Consider the following 22,727-nt stretch of genomic DNA (forward strand, 5'->3'; position numbering starts at 1 on the left):
GCCGCATGACCCGCCCCCTTAGAAAGCAGGCGGATCGGCGGCCAGAGCGACGTCGCTGACCAGGTATGTGCGTGTGACGCTGCCGTAGCGATAATGTTCGCTACGGCAGGGATCACACAATATCACACATACGCCGTTGCTAGCGATGTTGCAGTATGTAAACCCCGCTTTTGATTAGTTGCAAATTTTTTACTCCGGTTTTTAGTAGCTGCACCAAAATGGGCTGAGCAGGGAGGTAGTGTCGATGGGAAGGGTTATGGCTACGTCCACCTTTCACATTCATTGGGAGTGTTGGCGTTTCTTATGCCAGAATTGTTACTCCAGTCCTTGACTAGTGACATTTTTTTGGCGAGACATGGAAAGGTGCACACCATTGATTAGATGAGCCACATTCATTAAGTGGTGTACAACTCTTAATGAATTCGGCCTATCCTATTCCTGCATGCCACTCATTAACACTGGCATACGCCATCTAGTCTTAAAGGGAATCTGTCACAACTTTTTTTGCCCTATAACCTGCGGCCACCACCACCGGGCTCTTATATACAGCATTCTAACATGCTGGATATAAGAGACCAGGCCGCTGTGAGAACATAAAAAACACTTTATAATACTCACCTAAACGGTCGCGTGGTTGGCGATATGGGGGTCTCCGTTCTCCGCTGTCGGCGCCTCCTCTTTCAGCCATCTTCGTCCTCCATCCTCTGAAGCCTGTGTGCATGACGCGTCTACGTCATACACACTTGCCGGTCCTGCGCAGGCGCACTACAATACTTTGATCTGCCCTGTTCAGGACCTCAATGCCGGCGAGTGTGTATGACGTCGGACGCGTCATGCACCCAGGCTTCAGAAGATGGAGGACGAAGATGGCTGAAAGAGGCGGCGCCGTTACCGGACAACGGAGACGCCCATATGGCCAACCACGCGACCGTTAGGTAAGTATTATAAAGTGTTTTTTATGTTCTACACAGCGGCCTGGGCTCTTATATACAGCATGTTAGAATGCTGTATATAAGAGCCTGGTGGTGGTGGCCACAGCTTATAGGGCAAAAAAGTGGTGACAGGTTCCCTTTAATGAAACCTGGCCATGGTCTGCTAAGAAATGCTGTAGCATTTCAGAGTAAAACATATCTGGCTTCCATTGCTGACGCCTGATATGTGCTGCCTGTGGTTCGGGCAGCATGAATGGACATGTTCCATTTAATTATGTTTACAGTTGTTAATAACTGTTATTTTTACTTTTAAAAAAAATAGACAAAAATAAGCAGTGTCATGTATATTTGCTAGCCAACTAGCTTTCTCTACTCATTACAATAACATTCAGAAGAGAAAATAGAATATACTATCACAGGAACTGTAGAAGAAATCTGAAATAATCTATTAAATGACCGTAAGGACTCACTCACACTGGAGTATAATAATACGGCTGAGTACTATCTGATGCTTCATCTGATAACCCTTGGCCCGGTGTTATACTATGTTATACTATGGGGCAGTGCCGACCAGTGCTTAGTTTCTCATGCTGCGATTGGTAGCGCATATCAGATGGCGCACACCCAATCAAGTCTATGCCGTCCGATATACACTGACACAGACAATAGAGCCCATGTCTATTTATTCTATTTTTTTCATAGAGAGAATAGATAGATAATGGTTAGATGGATAGATAGATAATAGATGGGTATATCATAGATAAATACATAGATAGATGTTAGATAAACAGATAGATAATAGAATAATAATGGCTAGATAATAGATGTGTATATAATAAATAGATAGATAATATATAGATAAAATATAGAGAGAACAGATAGATAGATAGATAGATAGATAGATAATAGATGGGTATATCATAGATAAATACATAGATAGATGATAGATAAACAGATAGATAAATATATAGACTTAGATAGATAATAGAAAAATAATAGATCGATAATAGATGTGTATATAATAGATAGATAATAGATAGATAGATAAAATATAGAGAGAACAGATAGATAGATAGATAGATAATAGATGGGTATATCATACATAAATACATAGATAGATGATAGATAAACAGATAGATACATATATAGACTTAGGCTATGTGCGCACGTGTGCGTTGTAGCGCAGCGTAACTGCATGCGTCCTGCGTCCCCTGCACAGTCTATGGAGATTGTGCAGGGGCCGTGCGCACGTGGCGTCTTAGAGCGCAGCGCTTCGGCTGCTGCCCGAATCGCTGCGTTCTAAGAAGTGACATGTCACTTCTTCCGTGCGCTTTGCCGGCAGCCCCTGCTCCGTCTATGGCAGGAGCTGCAGGCAGAGCACACGTTCTCGCCGGCACAATGCGCTTCAGAACGCAGCTTTTCAGCTGCGCTCTGAAGCGCACCTTTTCGGTGCGGTGCAGAGCACACACGTGCGCACATAGCCTTAGATAGATAATAGAAAAATAATAGATAGATAGATAATAGATGTGTATATAATAAATAGATAATAGATAGATAAAATATAGAGAGAACAGATAGATACATAGATAGATAGATAATAGATGGGTATATAATAGATAAATACATAGATAGATGATAGATAAACAGATAGATAATTGAAAAATAATGGATATATAATAGATGTGTATATAATAGATAGATAATAGATAGATAAAATATAGAGAGAACATAGATAGATAGATAGATAGATAGATAGATAATAGATGGGTATATCATACATAAATACATAGATAGATGATCGATAAACAGATAGATAAATATATAGACTTAGATAGATAATAGAAAAATAATAGATAGATAGATAGATAATAGATGTGTATATAATAAATAGATAATAGATAGATAAAATATAGAGAGAACAGATAGATAGATAGATAGATAGATAGATAGATAGATAGATAATACATGGGTATATCATAGATAAATACATAGATAGATGATAGATAAACAGATAGATAATAGAAAAATAATGGATAGATAATAGATGTGTATATAATAAATAGATAGATAATAGATAGATAAAATATAGGGAGAACATAGATAGATAGATAGATAGATAGATAGATAGATAGATAGATAGATTAAATTTTAGATAATTATTAATATACATTTTTAGATACATTGAAAAATAGTGCATTTCATAATATTTCTGAAAAAACCCCACAGATAGATAGCAATAAAAAGTGAGAAACATTTAAACACCACTGAGCAGTGTAGGTGCAGTGTCCAGTGTAGGTTTTCCAGCTGATGGCGTCTTCCTGTGTTGCTTTTAATGGAGCGATTGTCTATTCATGCCGGTGCCATGATATAGTGTGTGCATTCATAAAGCTCAGTAAAATAAATACACATTTTCCTGGGGCAGGCCTGATTACGAAAGCATATTCTATATAATCGCAATATGATTGAGCTAAAGGAAATCACGCCTGTGGGATCACTGTGAATATATATAGTATAATGTAACAAATAGGAACTGAATTTCTAGTGTTCAGAAATAGTAAGCAGAACAGAAACATAGCACATTACACTGTTCCTCCATTAAGAGCGAGTCACACATTCTTATCATGGAAAAGGACAAAACATATTTGTATTAAATAGCAAACAATGTATAAATATACAATAAAAATCAGAATCAGAGAAGTAAGGGTAAGATAAGTGCTCAAATATATAGGGGCACACCTAGGCACATTGTATAGAGGGGCAGTAGCCATCTATCACAACATGCAGTGACCGAATGATGGGTGAGCAGTGCGCCCTTCTATCCGAATATGTTCCATGTAGTTCATGAAATATCCTGTTAGCACCCAGCACATCTACCGCTGACCACTACTAATGGTCTATATTACAGACATGTTTTGAGATGCACTCTATATCTACTCCCCGCTACCATGTTTCATTGCATCTCTTGGTAAATGCTTGCTGCCCCCCCATACAATGTGCCTGGGTATGCCCCCTTACTTCTCTGATCCTGATTTTTTTATTGACTTGTTATGCATATTTTTTAATATTTAATACAAATATGTTTTACACTTTTCCATTATAAGGAAGTGTGACTCCTTATTGTAAGAATGTTGTGGTTTGGATTCTCTTCCTATATAAATAGATAGCGCCAAAAAGAGAAAAAGGACCGCACTCGACCGCTGTGCTGGAATCCGTTTATTGAAAACTGTGCAGGATAAAAGGCAGGAGGAGACCTATGTGCCGGCTCCTAGTGAAGGCTGACGACCGTTTCGCCTAACAATTAGGCTTCGACTGGTGGACCAGTTGAAGCCTAATTGTTAGGCGAAACGGCCGTTGTCCTTCACTAGGAGCCGGCACATAGGTCTCCTCCTGCCTTTTATCCTGCACAGTTTTCAATAAACGGATTCCAGCACAGCGGTCGAGTGCGGTCCTTTTTCTCTTTTTGGAGCTATCTGGACTTATCTGTTGACTGTGGACGGGCACCCCGCATCTGGGACATTCATTTGATTGGAGCTAGATTCCTGGCGCACGTACGATTCCGCAGGTAACATACAGTGGTCTAAGACCGCTTTCTTTGTTTGTGTTCTATATAAATCGATATGTAGACTTCTGAGCCCTATGGCCACATACATACTTTTTTTTATATTATTTTCCTCGCTGAGATGATTGTTATAATTGATATGGTATTGTTAGACATTTTTTTCACTATTTCATAAAAATATGCTCTATACTTTTTCATTGTAAGGATGTGTGACTCCATCTTATTGTAGGAATTATGTTATGGTTTGGAGTTTCTTCCTATAAAAGTAGATATTTAGACTTCTGACGCCATGATCATATATATATATATATATATATATATATGTGTGTGTGTATAATGTTTTATAATATTTTCCGTGTTGGGATGATTGCTATAATAATACATCACACTACATTGTCAGATAGATATATTGGTCTATGCCATTATATATAGTCTAGACCAAAGTGAGAATTACTGCAAAGAATGGACAGACTCATCTCAGACTATGAATATCTCGGAAACATATTCTAAGAGTAACGGTTATTGCTTTGACATTTTATTTCTATAAAGACACTAGACAAAAAGAAATACTTTGTAAAAAGTTACAGAAGTTATGGAATGTAAGATGTGAAAGAAGAAAAGAAAAAGAAGTATTAACAAAGTGAAATACGGTAGAGATTGCCTAGAAAATGAGGATTGGTAATGTAAGCACCAGAGTAGAGAAGTAATGGGATGAGCTGGAATGGAAAAGTGAAGAGAAAGTAGCAACATAAGACAAAATGAATACATTCACTGTTAGAGTCTATGTAATTAAAGCTTGTACAGAAGGCAGAAAGAGAGAAATAGTATGAAGAACTAGACACGGTGAGGAACACTCGCCTTTCTCTTCTGAGACCGGGGGTCAAGTCCACCTTGATGTCCTAAGTGAAATGAGTTTGCTGGTCTCAGCTCACTTCCCAGAGGGCAGGAGTCCACATCACAAAACCACCACACATAATTTGGCACAACTGGCAGTCTCTGCTCTGGAGAGGCCCAGGATTGAGCTGGCATGGAGACTGAACTACCTCTCACCCATAAAGAGGGTGCTCCCTCCAGATCGGGGTTGAGGTCATTGCTTGGGCAACGTGGGGAGGCTCGTACTGCCGCTGCCTGATTGTAGCTGGCCTGTGGATAAAAAGAGGACTTCAGTTTCCATTCCAGCCAGTCCTTTCACCATTAACATAGAAATTGTCAGATCACTACCTAACCTGTGGCTGCAAATACAGAGGCATATCATGGCGAGAGAAAAATGCAGAAATAATGACAATAAAGCATGCAAGAAGAAGCCAAGAAGCTGGTGTTTAATAAAGGAGCTCACAATTTACCCTCTATGAATGAGTTGTCACTAGAGCTTATAGTTCAAAGTATTAAGTTAGAAATGATCACTAAAGGACGTGAAGGGGTTCTCCAGGACTTTTAAATGATGACCTACCCCTACAATGGGCTGACGTAGGACCTTCATTACATTATTATATCTTATCCAGGTAGAGTACTGTACTCCACATCTAACTCTGTTTCCTCCTCTTCTTCTGGGCCACCACCACCTCCCGCAGACTATTCATAGTTTGATCCAGCATGTACAGTAGGTGACTGAAATAGGGATGCTGATGATAGCATTCTTAGTTTATACCATCTTAGGGGGCATTTTGAAACTGTGTAGAAGGGTGCCTCACTCTACCTGGTACCACAGCTCAGGTCTTGAACAGGCAGAAAGCCACCGATCATATGTGATCAGCCCACCCTAAGGCTATGTGCGCACGTCGCGTAAAAACATGCAGTTACGCTGCGCTTTGTAGCGCAGCGTAACTGCATGCGTCCTGCGTCCCCTGCACAGTCTATGGAGATTGTGCAGGGGCCGTGCGCACGTGGCGTTTAAGAGCGCAGCGCTTCGGCTACTGCCGAAGCGCTGCGCAAAAAGAAGTGACATGTCACTTCTTTCCTGCGCTTTGCCGGCAGCTCCTGCTCTGTCTATGGCAGGAGCTGCAGGCAGAGCGCATGGAATCGGCGCTCACTACGGACATTTCTGCAGCGATCTAAAGCGCACATGTGCTCTTCAGATCGCTGCAGAAATTTCTGCAGGGCTTGTACGCAACGTGCGCACATAGCCTAAGGATGGTTTATCAATGAAGAGTCTTGGACAATCATTACACTTGGACAACCCTTACACGGTAAAGAACATTTTAGTCTAAATAAAAACACTGGCGATATAAGCCAATGGCATATTAACACACCATTCAGCCATTTCTCAGTGTCCTTGGTCATCCAGTAACAGATACTGAGTGATTTTGGCTATTATTCATTATTACGAAGTCCATTGAGGTGGTCACCAATACATAGACTTTAATTAACAGGCAGTTCTGGATAGCTCCATTTTTTTTAATCTCTTTTCTCTTCTATTTTTCGGCCTGTGTAAGTTTTAGGCTATGTTCACAAGAAGCATTATTTTTCTGCAGAACAATAAAACGTCTGTTTTCGAAACAGAGGGTTTGCTGCATTTTTTCAGCATTTTCTTTTTTTCCTATGAATTACATAACTAATTAATAGAGATGATCAAATACCTCAAATATTCGGCTTCGCGAATATCCGACGAATAGCTTGGCACTATGCGAATATTCGACGAGCAATGTAAGTCTATGGGAAACCCGAATAGTTCTGAATAGTTGTTATTCGGGTTTCTCATAGACTTACATTGCGCATCGAATATTCGTGAATAGTCGAATAGTGGCGACCTATTCGGCAAATGGCCGAATATTTGAGCTATTCGATCATCCCGACTAATTAATAATGTCTACTAATATTCTTAATAAGTTAGTTTTATTCACCAAAAATAAATTTAAAAAAACCTGAATAAATGCATCAAAACCTCTTTGCAGGTATTTTTTGCCACATTTTTGCACGTCCTCATTGTTTTCTATAGGCAAAAAAAATGCAAAAATTTTGAAAGAATTGACATGTAAAATTCAGAAATGCTGCAACCCTCAAATTCCATCAGGAAAATAAAATAAGCGTGTGCAGGAGATTTCTGAAATCTCAGAGATTTTGCTTGCACTGAAAAATGCATTTTATTTGCATAAAAAAACCCTGCAAAAATGCTGTGTGTGAACATAGCCTTCCGGTTCTACAGGTCGTATCTAGATACAGATGTAGCAAAGGTTATGCTGACTTGTCTCAGGTTAACTCACTTAAAGGGACTGTTTCATTAGAAAATGACCTATTGTTTAAATCAGGTTTTTGCACTGATTGTATTGTTTGAAAAAATTGGGAAAGTTTTTATTTTTGCTATCACTATCTTTATTAAAAATAAAGAATACTAAGCTTGTGATATTCACACAGGCCACGGGGACTTTTTAGACAGTGTGTGTTATGCAGACACTGAGGAATAGACATATCTTTTTTACAGTTATATATAATTTCTTAGGACATCATTTTAACATATAAATTGGGACATTTTTGCTGCTTTTCTGATTTTAGTGCACTATTTTTATCTTGGGAAACTGAGAACTGGAACGGAAACTCAATTTCACCTACTGTTAAATTGTAAGCGATGGAGCTGAATGTAGAAATGTCAGCCGAAAATGATAAAGTACTGCGGCAGTCCTAAATGTCACATACATGCTTTACATGTCCATCGCAAGAGAAAACGGCAAGCAGAGGAATGGGGAACGGACTGATGGTTACGTTTTGCTACAATGGAGAGCAGAGTGTATTATCAGGACGTGGAAGGTGATCCACAAGCGGGATGGAGCTTCGTGACGTTCTATGGAAAGGGAAAGCGTCAAGCGTCAAGCATAGGACAATATGATCAGCGGAAAGGAATCATTCATAAGAAATATCATCACGGAGGTGGTGACCCTAGACTGGTCCTAGGTGCAGACAGAGTAATATAAAGATGCCCCTTTTATCTTGTCTACCTACCTTTTATTCTGGCTTGTGGCATATATCATTCCAAACAGGAGATCCTCTACTACTTTAACATTGATAGCCTATCCTTAGGCGGGCTTTGCACACTACGACATCGCAGGTGCGATATCGGTGGGGTCAAATCGAAAGTGATGCACATCTGGCGTCGCAGTCGATATCATAGTGTGTAAATCCTTTTTGATACGATTAACGAGCGCAAAAGCGTCGTTATCGTATCATCGGTGTAGGGTCCGACATTTCCATAATTTGGCAGCAGCGACAGGTACGATGTTGTTCCTCGTTCCTGCGGCAGCACACATCGCTGTGTGAGAAGCCGCAGGAGCGAGGAACATCTCCTACCTGCATCACCGCGTCTCACGCCGGCTATGCGGAAGGACGGAGGTGGGCGGGATGTTTACGTCCCGCTCATCTCCGCCCCTCCGCTTCTATTGGCCGCCTGCCGTGTGACGTCGCTGTGACGCCGCACGACCCGCCTCCTTAGGAAGGAGGCGGTTCGCCGGCCAGAGCGACGTCGCAGGGCAGGTGAGTACATGTGAAGCTGCCGTAGCGATAATGTTCGCTACGGCAGCTATCACAAGATATCGCTGCTGCAACGGAGGCGGGGACTATTACACTCGGTATCGCAGCATCGGCTTGCGATGTCGTAGTGTGCAAAGCCCTCCTAAGGATAGGCCAACAATGTTAAAAGTAGAGGATAACTTCTTTAAACTCTTCAACCATCATGATTGACAAACAGAACATGGGATCGGCTGCTTGGAATGATACATAATGGAAGGTACACGCTGGATCGGAGGAATAAAGAAGTGTTGGTAAGTCATAGGCAGGCTCTACTGTATAAATTAACAATGTAAAGAAGAAACATTACTAAAAGTTTAGTTTTTTAAATGTCTAATATAATACTGTAACAAATATTCTGGCTGTATACATATGACATAAACATGACATTTACATTTATAGTATATCCCTAGTGACAGGTAGAGCAAATCGGGTTTCCATTGTATCATTGAGCCTGGAGATCCGCAGCAAAGCGAGCGTCTATAGGTTCTGGTCGGCTCAGGACTATAAAGCAAATGTTCATCCATCTCCCCCCAGTTCTCCTGTTTCTGGTCAGGTCCTACAAGGCTCAGAGCAGATCTCCCGACCAATCAGACATTTTTAGATCTCATATATTGATATAAATCTTTCCTGGAAGAATTTTCTTTAATTTAACCCACAGTGCCTCAAGCTCATTGCCTCACAAAGCAAAGGTGATGCAAATCCATTACTGTAACAGAGATTTGACATTGGTAGTAATGATGTACAAAACAAAATTATATTGAGGTACCCTGCTAGCCAGAAAAAATCTATGTAAATACTTTTATGCCCAAAAATGACAAAAGTATCACTTCTAGAATACTTTTGTCATTTTTGGGCATAAAAGTATTTACATCGATGTTGGTACTTAGTATTTAATACACAAATGTTAAAGGGAATCTGTCACCAGGTTTTTACTGAATAATGCAGTATAATGTAGAGACAGAGACCCTGACTCCAGGGATGTATCACTTACTGCAGTTTTGATAAAATCACAGTTTTATCTGCTGCGGATCCACCAGTTCTCTGAATGCCGAGATCTGTATACCCCTGCCCATACCACTAATTGGCAGCTTTCTGTGTCCACAGCGTGTACGTAGAAAATAGCCAATCGGTGGTGGGGGAGTTGTTATACAGATCTCATAAATATGGAGAACTACATGGAAAAAGGTTTACTAGACTTCTAGTGCTAATTTCCTGCTGATAACACAGTGACTTTATCAAAACTACAGCAAGCAGCCCAGTAAGTGACACATCGCTGGAATCACGGTCTCTGTCTCTACATTGTGCTGCTCTGAGATTAGGTGGCAAAAACCTGGTGACAGATTCCCTTTACATGTTCAGATTTAGTAAAATCAATTTATAATAAGATCTAATATTACTTTATATCATATTACAACGACATAGTAAAATGTAAATATGTAAGAGCTCTATGTTAGATGAGCAGAAATGACTGTCACTTGGTACCACCTGTTATCTTAGACTTTCCATAGGAATGCATAAAAACATATATAGTAATGGAATTAGAATATATAGGTACTTGAGTCGGGTCCTACCTTGCAACAATTCATATACAAAAGAATATGGCACTCTTTGGATAAATTATGTAGAAAAAATCTTATGCTCTAATAGTGTATAAATCATGATCATGTGTGCCCAGTGACGAATGTTGCGATCCTCACATCACTTCCTTTACAACATGAATACATGGGACCGTGCAATTAAAGGGAATCTGCCACCAGGTTTTTGCTCCCCCATCGGAGAGCAGCATAATGTAGAGACAGAGACCCTGATTCCAGCGATGAGTCACTTACTGAGCCGTTTGCTGTCATATTCATAAAATCAATGTTTTCTTTGCTGCAGATCTAGCAGTTATACAGAGCTCATGAATATGCTGGACTACCTGGCAGCACCCAAAGTAGTCCTGTAATGATAATCTACTGCTGATTAACCAGTGATTTTTTCAAAACTACACTAAGCACCCCAGTAAGTGACATATCACTGGAATCAGGATCTCTGCCCCTACGTTATGCTGCTCTCAGATTAGGTGGTGACAGATTCCCTTTAAATATTTTTTTTACATAATTTACTCAAAGAGTGCAGGACTCTTTTCTACATATATAAAGCATATATTATAGCTTATATGTAGTTTTTTCCCTATGTAAGGTAGGCACTAGCTTTTTTTTTACTGACATTGCTGCTATGCGTGGAATTATGATGCCTAGAGTATGGCGCGTGACAGCTTTGGCCTCTGATTGGCTGCAGCAGTCACATGGAGGCGCTTTATAAACAAAGTCCGCTAAGCCGGCAAGAAAGCTGCATTGTGGGTAGGGCGGGGAGGTGAGTAGTGATTCTTTGCTTGTTTTATAAGATTTGCACATGTATTTTATGTATTTTTTCCCCTCTGATTGCTCCACTCCTGGTTTTGGCTACAAATACTGCGGTAAAAACCTCCCCAAATACTCAATGTGTGCACGGGGTCTTAGAGAGAGTCGTAACTAAGCTGAAGTGTAAAACCATGAGGATGTATGGAAGCCCTCATTATTATTTATGGAGCTTGTTAGGACTAAAATCAAAAAGTACAAAATATACTTGTACATCATTGTAAGAAAAAACAAAGTGGTGCGTGAAAGAAATAATACAATTACAAGTCCGGCTTTGCTACTTCTGTAAGGAAACGGCATATTCTCCCGAATACACCTTGGTTACCATCACTTGGCAACTAAAGTAATCGGTTGTTTTCACAGCATGAAATAGATGAGCCTCTAATAGTAATTAAAACGCGCCAGGAGTCAGCATATGGGATTGGAACAGGGGAGATAATTGGGTCAATTGAAAGCAAATTCTTTGGTTACCATAATAGCACTTGAGGGGTTAATAGTCAAGATGTCATAAATAAGAGCTTATAATGATTCAAGGTCTTCTCTGCATCTGAATGAGCACATAACATAGTGTGTGGGTTATTACATTTCGTCCATGTTCCTACATATATATGTCGGTCGGTGGCGGTCATCATTCATACCTCTAGTCTGTCGGTTCTCATTAGCTTCTGTGCGGCAGCGGCTGCGGCGGATGGCACGACTCCAGGGTTTCCGGCAACCAGCACTGGGGCGGTAGGAAGGATCTCAGCTGGTAGGAGGCCCGGTGACACCGGCCCCAGGTATGGATTAAAGGCTGCTGTTGCATTGGTGGCTAAGCTTGGAGCGACTGAGAACATTGGCTGGAAAAGACAACAGACTATGAGGGCAACATTGGTATGTGCTTAGGTTAAAAAAATGCAATAAAAGCCAAATGATATGTGTGCGGCACCTGGATTATAGCATCTTACTGCGATTATTTCTTACATGATGTCCCTAAAGCAATAAGGAGTACGTGGCCTTCCGTGGTCACCAACATGATTGATGGGAAGACAATAGCTATCATCCACTTAGCTGTACAGGGTGGGCCAAAAGTATGGATACACCCTGATAAAAAAAAAGTAAAGCTGAATTCAAAATGGTGGCTTTGCAGATGGCCGCCATGGGCGTCACCTGGCTTCAAATGTTTTGCCCCTCCAATGTACTAATATGCCACAAACAGTAAGGTGATATCAGCAAACACTTCCATTTTATCAGGGTGTATCCATACTTATGGCCCACTCTGTACTATGGCGCCATACAAGTTACAAGTCTATGGGACAATTCTCCCCCCTGCAGATCTCAGATTTCACATGGAGATATAAGGAGTTTTTTGTCTTAGTTATACCGTATGTGGAAATCCAAGAAAAAAGGCACAGATTATTTTATACAATTCGACATTATAAAGATTTTCTCTATAAAGTGTGACTCAAAAGCAATAATGTTTACTATGAAACTGTAGAGATGTGTGTCATGTACAAACTCCATGAAAGAACATTAAGGAGCAAAATAGGGTCTTACCTGGAAAAAAAACGGAACAAAAGATAAAGAGGACGCTCACCTGCTCAAGTTGTGTGACACAGAAGACATGCGCTTAATAACGGAGCAGCCATTGCGGACGAGTGCAGAGGACAGTGCAGACAATGCGGAAACAGGACAGAAGACGTGTTCACTCCACGCTGCTGCTGAAGACCTCCCAAAGGAAGATCCAGGATACAACATAGGAGATAAGTGGTTTGTATTCAATGCATTTCAAAGCCTTCATAGGCTTCTTCTTCAATAAAAACTATCCTTACTTATCCTGACGAAGAAGCATATAATGGCTTTGAAATGCAATAAATGAAAACATTTATCGCCACTGTGTCCGGGATCTTCCATGGGAAAGTCTTCAGCAGTAGCGTGGAGTGAACACGTCTTCAGTCCCTTTTGTGTACAAACTCCATGCATCATATTTAAAAGGGTATTTAGATCTGCTCACTTCTGCATTGGGAGGGGGGTAATGATGTCCCATCTACAAATAACTGCAGGCCTTAAGCCTGCTTTACATGTTGCAATCTCGCATACGATATCGTATGCGATTTGCAACGTCCCCATCGTCTGTGTGGCACGTTCAATTTGTTGAACGTGCCGCACAAACGATTAACCCCCGTCACACGTACTTACCTTCCATACGACCTCGATGTGGGTGGCGAACGTCCACTTCCTGGAGTGGGAGGGACGTGCGGCATCACATCGACGTCACGCGGCAGCCGGCCAATAGAAGCGGAGGGGCGGGGATGAGTGGGACGTAAACATCCCGCCCACCTCCTTCCTTCCGCATTGTGGGCCGGGAGCCGCAGGACGTAGGTAAGATCTGTTCATCGTTCCCGGGGTGTCACACACTGCGATGTGTGCTACCCCGGTACGATGAACAATCTGACGTGCAATTCTAGAGAAATGAACGATGTGTATGCGATGAACGTTTTAACGTTCAATCGCAATCGCATGTACCTGTCACACACTACAATGTACCTTACGATGCCGGATGTGCGTCACTTACGACGTGACCCCGCTGACACATTGTAAGATACATTGCAGCGTGTAAAGCAGGCTTTACGGGAACCGATTGCACGTACAGTGCACCTGTCTTACTGATTAAAAAGCTAGGTGCACAATACCTGCCACATTGCCTTGACATATGTAGCTTAGTAAATACTTGAGATTCTTCATGAAACAACAAATCAGGATTATATTTTCTTAGACCTCTTTATTATTATTTCAGTGTAATTCTTCCTAGCCTTTAGTGAATAAATCGACAACTGGGTGTTAATTTTTTGGTGTGTGTTCAAGCACACAGACATGCTTTCCAATAAGTAGCATTAGACTATGGAAGAACATGCCCAGCTTACAAGGAGAACATCAATTCCTAGGAGGGATAACAGAGGAATGGCTCTTCACAGAGTTATTGAAGAAATGTTCAGAAGTAACACAACTTTTTTTAAAGGGAATGTATAATCATAAAATTACCTAATGTTTAAATCAGATTTCGTGTTAAATGCATTTTTTTTTAGACAATGTTTTAGTTTTTATTTCACAAACTGTGATAAAAATAAGCTACTGAAATCTTGCAATTTTTACACAGGCCACTGGGGCAATTTTAGACTCATAGGACCCGATTCATCAAATTTTGCCAGAATTCTGGCATAAATTGTTTTGAAAAGTGAATTTGGAATTGTGCAAAAAAAAAAAAACAAACAAACACTTTTGAAGTTTTACAGCTCAGCCAAAATGGGCAGAGCTGGGGCGGGATGGAAGCATGGCGGAGGCAGGACGACAAAGCCTGTCTATTTCATGATAAGCTGAGGCCCTCCCTATGCCAAAAAGATTTCTGGTGTGGCGAATGGAGGTACACGTCAATCGTTAGTCACCAGATTGATGAAGAGGCATACACCTCTTCCCGAATAAGTCTGACTTCATTACACCCCCACATCAAAACAGGCAAAATAATCATTGGTCTTTTTGATGAATTAGCGCCATTGTTTATGTTTTGAACAGAAGACATTGCAGAAGAATTACAATGGCTGATAATATCTCTATACACAGCTGATAATAATCACAATGAGTAATGTCACTATTGCCCCTGCTCTCCCTCCCTTCACATTCACCGTTGCACACTCTTATTAGGCTAGTTTCACACTTGCCTTGAACGGCATCCATTGCATTGCGTTGTGTGATGGATGCAACGGATGCATTGCATATAGTGGCACAACGGATGCATTGCATATAGTGGCACAACGGATGCAACGGATCATACAAAACAACGGAATCTGCTTTATTTTTCTTTCTTTATAGTTTTACCGGCGGCAGAATATTGTGAACGATCAGCTGATCACCCGGCTGCCGGGTGATCAGCTGATTGCTCACAGCAGCCGGCCGCCGGGTGATCAGCTGACCGCTCACAGCAGCCGGCCGCCGGGTGATCAGCTGATCACTCACAGCGGCCAGCCGCCGGGTGATCAGCTGATTGCTCACAGCAGCCAGCCGCCGGGTGATCAGCTGATCGTTCGGCTGCCGAGAATGTGTGCGGGGGGCGGAGTGCAGGGTGGGTGGAGCCAAACGGGGCCATGGCACTGAGGACGTCAGTGCCGGGGACTGTAAGTCTGGGGACAGGTGAGTGTGTGTGTGTGTGCGCGCACGTGTGTGCGCGTCTGTGTGTGCGTGTGTGTGTGTGTACATGCGGAGTGGAGTGTGGGTGGGGGCAGAGCTGAGTGGGTAAGTGTCGGGCTCCCTGCACACGTAGCCAAGGTAAATATCGGTTAACTAAGCAAAGCACTTTGCTTGGTTACCCGATATTTACCTTGGTTACCAGCGTACACCGCTTAGCGCTGGCTCCTTGCACAAGTAGCCAGGGTAAATATCGGGTAACTAAGCAAAGTGCTTTGCTTAGTAACCCGATGTGTACCCTGGTTACGTGTGCAGGGAGCCAGAGAGAGCGTGCACAGTGAAATCCTAAGGATTCCGCTGCTCAAAAAACGTTACATGCTGCGTTCCTTACGCCCGGCTGAAGCAACGCAGTGTCAGCCAGCGGAAGCAACGCAGGTCCATCAGTTGCAATTCATCGTCCATACAAGTCTATGGGAGGTAGCGGAATCCATTAACGGATTCCGCTGTTTTCCAAAACGGCGGATTGCGACTGAAGGAAAAAAACGCAAGTGTGAAAGTAGCCTTAAGGCCCCGTCACACTAAGCAACATCGCTAGCAACATCGCTGGTAACGAACAACTTTTGTGACGTTGCTAGCGATGTTGCTGTGTGTGACATCCAGCAACAACCTGGCCCCTGCTGTGAGGTCGTTGGTTGTTGCTGAATGTCCTGGGCCATTTTTTAGTTGTTGCTGTCCTGCTGTGAAGCACAGATCGCTGTGTGTGACAGCGAGACAGCAACAACTAATGTGCAGTGAGCAGGAGCCGGCTTCTGCTGAGGCTGGTAACTAATGTAAACATCGGGTAACCAAGAAGCCCTGTCCTTGGTTACCCGATATTTACCTTTGATACCAGACTCCTCCGCTCTCACTGCCTGTGCTGCCGGCTCCTGCTCTGTGCACAGATAGCTGCAGCACACATCAGGCAATTAACCCGATGTGTGCTGTAACTAGGAGAGCAAGGAGCCAGCACTAAGCAGTGTGCGCTGCTCCCTGCTCTGTGCACATTTAGCTGCAGCACACATCGGGTTAATTAACCTGATGTGTGCTGTAACTAGGAGACTGGGGGCTGGTCACTGGTTGCTGGTGAGCTCACCAGCAACTCGTGTAGCCACGCTCCAGCGATCCCTGCCAGGTCAGGTTGCTGGTGGGATCGCTGGAGCGTCGCAGTGTGACAGCTCACCAGCAACCTCCTAGCAACTTACCAGCGATCCCTATCGTTGTTGGGATCGCTGGTAAGTTGCTTAGTGTGACTGGACCTTTAGATGCTTCAATAAAAAAGATATCATCAGTATGATCATTGCTGCCAATATACATGAGGGTTTCCTGAAAGAAGAGAGTATGAGTCTAAAATAGCCCCAATGACCTGGGTGAAAATTGCAAGATTTATTTATTTTTTCTTTAATTCAAATCGTGATATGAAAAATGTAAAAAATACAAAAAAACAAAAATCATACATTTCACCTAAAATACTTTTTTGTAATACACTGTTTCTCAACTCCAGTCCTCAAGACCTACAAAACAGATCATGTTTTCAGGTTTTCCTCAATATTAGACAGGGAATAATGCCATCACCTGTGCAACACTAAGGAAATCCTGAAAACCTGATTTGAGGAAAACCTGAAAACATGATCTGTTGGAGGAACTTGGGGACTGGAGTTGAGAAACACTGTTGTAATAGGTGATTTTCTGATGTCACATTTTTTTTCAAGCAGACATGTCAGAAGTTATGAGCGTTCCTCCTTATTGTCAATTTAAGTAAGGATTAGAACTGCTGAGCGCAGATGGAAGAAGTCTCATTCCACTGTGCACTTCATTGCATATAAAGAGTCCCTCACCACTTTCAAGTCCACAATCACTACTGCAAAACACAAAAGAGGTAAGGCCTCGCGTCACCTTAAGCAGGTGCTCTGGAAAAAATAAACGTAGTGCTCAGAGAACGAGAGTTCCGGCACACTGCACTGTTTCCCAAATGAGTGAAAAAATAGACTGTTTCAAGTGTTCATAATCTGTTTTTCTTTATTGAAAAAATGTTTTTTGTGCTGTACAAAGTAGAAAGTCCGCCGACGTTTCGGCCCTAGGCCTTCCTCAGGTCGGACAATCAGACTGAAGTATATTTATATGTGAATAAAACAGAAAAGCAGATATCAGCGGATATACATGATGTATACAATAAAGACAATCCAATTGAAAATAACAAAGTACATATGCAAGGAGATACAACATAGGCGGTGAAATCACAACAATCACCGCCTATGTTGTATCTCCTTGCATATGTACTTTGTTATTTTCAATTGGATTGTCTTTATTGTATACATCATGTATATCCGCTGATATCTGGTTTTCTGTTTTATTCACATATAAATATACTTCAGTCTGATTGTCCGACCTGAGGAAGGCCTAGGGCCGAAACGTCGGCGGACTTTCTACTTTGTACAGCACAAAAAACATTTTTTCAATAAAGAAAAACAGATTATGAACACTTGAAACAGTCTATTTTTTCACTCATTTGGGAAACAGTGCAGACTACTGCAAAACAAACCTACTTCTCATCCCTCATATCCTCTCTCTCTCACAACCCTAAACAGCTATTCAACACTTTCAATTCTCTCCTCCGTCCTCCAACACCACTTCCCTCTCCTCTCATCTCAGCTGAAGACTTTGCCTCTTTCTTCAAGCAGAAGACTAACAACATCAGAGCAAGCTTTGGCCCACAATCACCACGGCCCCTCATCATAGCTACTCAGCCCTCTTCCTCCAAATCCAGCTTCTCCACCATGACAGAAAACAATCTTTCCACTCTACTTTCAAGATCACATCTAACTACCTGTGCACTGGACCCGCTCCCATCGCACCTCATCCCCAACATCACCGCAGTCCTCATCTCAGCCCTAACCCATCTCTTCAACCTATCACTAACAAGTGGTGTATTCCCCTCATGCTTTAAACATGCCTCCATTACACCCATCGTCAAAAAGCCCTCCCTTGACCCATCCTCTGTGTCAAACTATCGCCCCATATCCCTTCTCCCCTATGCCTCAAAACTACTGGAACAGCATGTCCATCTTGAACTGTCCTCATACCTCTCCTCCTACTCCCTCTTTAACCAGCTACAATCTGGCTTCCGACCACATCACTCTACTGAAACTGCCCTAACCAAAGTCACCAATGATCTACTAACCGCCAAAGCCAAGCGACACTACTCTATCCTCCTCCTCCTGGGCCTGTCTTCTGCCTTCGACACAATAGACCATTCCCTCCTACTACAGATTCTCTCATCTCTGGGCATCACAGACGTGGTCCTGTCTTGGATCTCCTCATACCTAACCGACCAAACTTTGAGCGTCTCCCATTCTCACACCACTTCCTCATCTCGCCCCCTATCTGTCGGTGTCCCCCAAGGCTCAGTTCTTGGACCCCTGCTGTTCTCCATCTACATCTTTCCTCCTCCTCACTCATCTCCTCCAACAAGCCTTTCCATCAAACTTGATGGTTTCTCACTCTCCCCAGTCTCACAAGCTCGTTGCCTTGGAGTAACCCTCGACTCTGCTCTATCCTTCAAGCCACACATCCAAGCCCTCTTCACCTCATGCAGACTACGACTCAAAAATATCTCCAGGATCCGTGCTTTCCTTAACCAAGAATCAGCAAAAACATTAGTGCATGCCCTCATCATCTCCCGGCTCGACTACTGCAAACTCCTGCTCTCTGGCCTCCCCTCCAATACTCTTGCACCCCTCCAATCTATCCTAAACTATGCGGCCCGCTTAATCCACCTCTCCCCTCGCTATTCCCCAGCGTCGCCACTCTGCCAATCCCTTCACTGGCTTCCCATCGCCCAACGACTCCAGTTCAAAACATTAACCATGACATACCAAGCCATCCACAACCTGTCTCCTCCCTACATCTGAGACCTAGTCTCCCAATACCTACCTGCACGCAACCTCAGATCCTCACAAGATCTCCTTCTCTATTCCTTCTTATCTCCTCTTCCCACAATTGCGTACAAGATTTTTCCTAGACTGTGAGCCCTCGCGGGCAGGGTCCTCTCTCCTCCTATACCAGTCTGTTTTGTACTGTTAATGATTGTTGTACGTATACCTTCTTTCACTTGTAAAGCGCCATGGAATAAATGGCGCTATAATAATAAATAATAATAATGATTAGAAGAGTTTCTGCTAGAAGAAAGAGCCTGTGAATACTATAAGAGTGGATGTCTTTAGGACTTATCAGGGCATGATCTGGGTGTCCTGGGTGAAAAGGAATATAAAGGGTTAGGTAGTGGTGGACACGACATATCACATTCCACCCTCATGAATATGGAACTCTCTGTTCCTTGCAAGTGTCGAAAAGTCCTCAGGGATTTCCCTCAGTGCCTGGCAGTGATCCAGTCACTTCCATAGTAGTTTGTACTGTGTCTACAAACAAAACTGAAGGGTTGGCATACACCGGTAAATAACCGCTCTTTATGATCTTCACGTCACATTAGCAGACAAGTGGAAGGGTAGGTGAGGGACACACGTGGACAGATGCAGGCCGTTTCGCACACACTCTGCGCATACAGCCATCATTCGGCCATGTGTGTCCTGCACCTACCCTCCCACTTGTCTGTTAATGTGACGTGAAGATCATAAAGAGCTGTTATTTACCGGTGAGTGCCAAACCCTCAATTTTATTTTTTTGTACTATTTGCTTCTGAGCTTCGGATTGAGCAACGCCGGTCCAAGCGAGTCACTTTTCCTTCCCCTGCTCTTGTCTCTATGGCCCTGATGTAATGCAGCAGTAACGGTGTTCTCTAACAGAATCTCTTGTACTGTGTCTGTGTACACAGAAAAATACACTCATGTTCTTGTTTAAACCTCACATATGTAATATAGCGATATACCATAGAACCAGTCATGTCATGATAAAAAAAGAGTAATTGTATTAAATAAGATTGAAGGCTTACTTTAGAAACTCTAGTAGCCCAAGAAACAACAAGATACTGATGAGCTTGTAACCAACCCTTATTATAAGTGGAGTTCTTTTATTTTCCAAGTAAACTCTATAAAAAGAAATCAGTAAAGGCCCCGTCACACTAAGCAACATCGCTAGCAACATCGCTGGTAACGAACAACTTTTGTGACGTTGCTAGCGATGTTGCTGTGTGTGACATCCAGCAACAACCAGGCCCCTGCTGTGAGGTCGTTGGTTGTTGCTGAATGTCCTGGGCCATTTTTTAGTTGTTGCTGTCCTGCTGTGAAGCACAGATCGCTGTGTGTGACAGCGAGACAGCAACAACTAAATGTGCAGGCAGCAGGAGCCGGCTTCTGCTGAGGCTGGTAACTAATGTAAACATCGGGTAACCAAGAAGCCCTGTCCTTGGTTACCCGATATTTACCTTTGATACCAGCCTCCTCCACTCTCACTGTCAGTGCCGGCTCCTGCTCTGTGCACATGTAGCTGCAGCACACATCAGGTAATTAACCCGATGTGTGCTGTAACTAGGAGAGCAAGGAGCCAGCGCTCAGTGTGCGCTGCTCCCTGCTCTGTGCACATTTAGCTGCAGCACACATCGGGTTAATTAACCTGATGTGTGCTGTAACTAGGAGACTGGGGGCTGGTCACTGGTTGCTGGTGAGCTCACCAGCAACTCGTGTAGCCACGCTCCAGCGATCCCTGCCAGGTCAGGTTGCTGGTGGGATCGCTGGAGCGTCGCAGTGTGACAGCTCACCAGCAACCTCATAGCAACTTACCAGCGATCCCTATCGTTGTTGGGATCGCTGGTAAGTTGCTTAGTGTGACTGGACCTTTACTATAGCCAGCTCTGGTAAGAAATGTGCCATAGTGTCTTGTCCTGACGTCATAAATAATGGTGCGCTTGCATCTATGCAGCCGAAGGCAATATACGGTGGTGTGAAAATGTCTGTGCCCCCTACCTGATAACTTATTGTTTTGCATGTTTGTGACAGCTAAATGTTTCAGATCACTAAACAAATGTAAAAGTTAGACAAAAATAACACAAGTAAACACAAAATGCAGTTTATAAATGAAGGTCTTTATTATTAAGGGAAAAATAAACTCTACAGGGTCCAGTGTGAAAAGTGTCCCCCCCCTAAAACATAAATTAACTATGGTTTATCACATCTTTGCAAAGCTGAGTTCAAGTTCACTAGCCTCAGGCCTGAATACTGCCACACCTGTTCTCAATCAAGCAGAGCTCCAAGATGAAAGCCACTGCTGAGAAAAAGAAGATAAAGGCTCAACTCAGTTTTGCCAGAAAGCATCTTGATGATCCCCAAAACTTTTAGAAGGCTAGACTGTGGACTGACGAGGCAAAAGTTGATATTGGAAAGTGTATGTCCCATTACATCTGGCGTAGAAGTGATACAGCATTTCAGAAAAGGAACATCATACCCGTAGTAAAACATGGTAGTGGTAGTCTGATGGTCTGGGGCTGTTTTGCTGCTTCAGGACCTGGAAACTTGCTATGGTAAATGGAACCATGAATTCTGCTGTCTACCAAAAAATCCTGAAGGAGAATGCCTGGCCATCTGTTTGTGACCGCAAGCTGAAGTGCACTTAGGTTATGCAGCAGGACAATGATCCAACACACACTAGCAAGTCCACATCTGAATGACTTAAGAAAAACAAAATTGAGAATTTGGAGTGGCATAGTCAAAGTCCTGACCTTAAATCAATTAAGATGCTGTGGCATGGCCTTAAAAAGGTGATTCATGCTCAGAAACCCTCCAATGTGGCTGAATTGCAACAATTCTGCAAAGATGAGTGGGTGAAAATTCCTTAAGAGCGTTGTAAAAGACTCATTGCCAGTTATCACAAATGCTTGATTGCAGTTTTTGCTGTTAAAGGCCCCGTCACACTAAGCAACATCGCTAGCAACATCGCTGGTAACGAACAACTTTTGTGACGTTGCTAGCGATGTTGCTGTGTGTGACATCCAGCAACAACCTGGCCCCTGCTGTGAGGTCGTTGGTTGTTGCTGAATGTCCTGGGCCATTTTTTAGTTGTTGCTGTCCTGCTGTGAAGCACAGATCGCTGTGTGTGACAGCAAGACAGCAACAACTAATGTGCAGTGAGCAGGGAGCCGGCTTCTGCGGAGGCTGGTATCCAATGTAAACATCGGGTAACCAAGAAGCCCTGTCCTTG

At 42.8% G+C, this 22,727-nt stretch overlaps 1 protein-coding gene across 12 annotated transcripts in view; it reads right to left on the reverse strand.

The window, feature by feature from the left end:
- The window catches only part of MBNL1 (muscleblind like splicing regulator 1), a 286,937-nt gene that overhangs the window by 35,989 nt on the left and 228,221 nt on the right, over window positions 1-22,727 (reverse strand). For 8 of the 12 annotated variants that reach the window (XM_075340727.1, XM_075340731.1, XM_075340728.1 and 5 more), the window contains exons 4-5: window positions 12,026-12,223; window positions 5,350-5,634 (exon numbers count right to left, since the gene is read on the reverse strand). In XM_075340727.1, the coding sequence (XP_075196842.1) occupies window positions 5,350-5,634; window positions 12,026-12,223 (483 nt within the window). The remainder of the gene's footprint in view (window positions 1-5,349; window positions 5,635-12,025; window positions 12,224-22,727) is intronic. The other 4 variants (XM_075340733.1, XM_075340732.1, XM_075340735.1 and 1 more) reach the window with 1 other exon arrangement.

This window comes from Anomaloglossus baeobatrachus, chromosome 3 (assembly GCF_048569485.1).
Source record: "Anomaloglossus baeobatrachus isolate aAnoBae1 chromosome 3, aAnoBae1.hap1, whole genome shotgun sequence".
Classification (NCBI taxonomy): Eukaryota; Metazoa; Chordata; class Amphibia; order Anura; family Aromobatidae; genus Anomaloglossus; species Anomaloglossus baeobatrachus.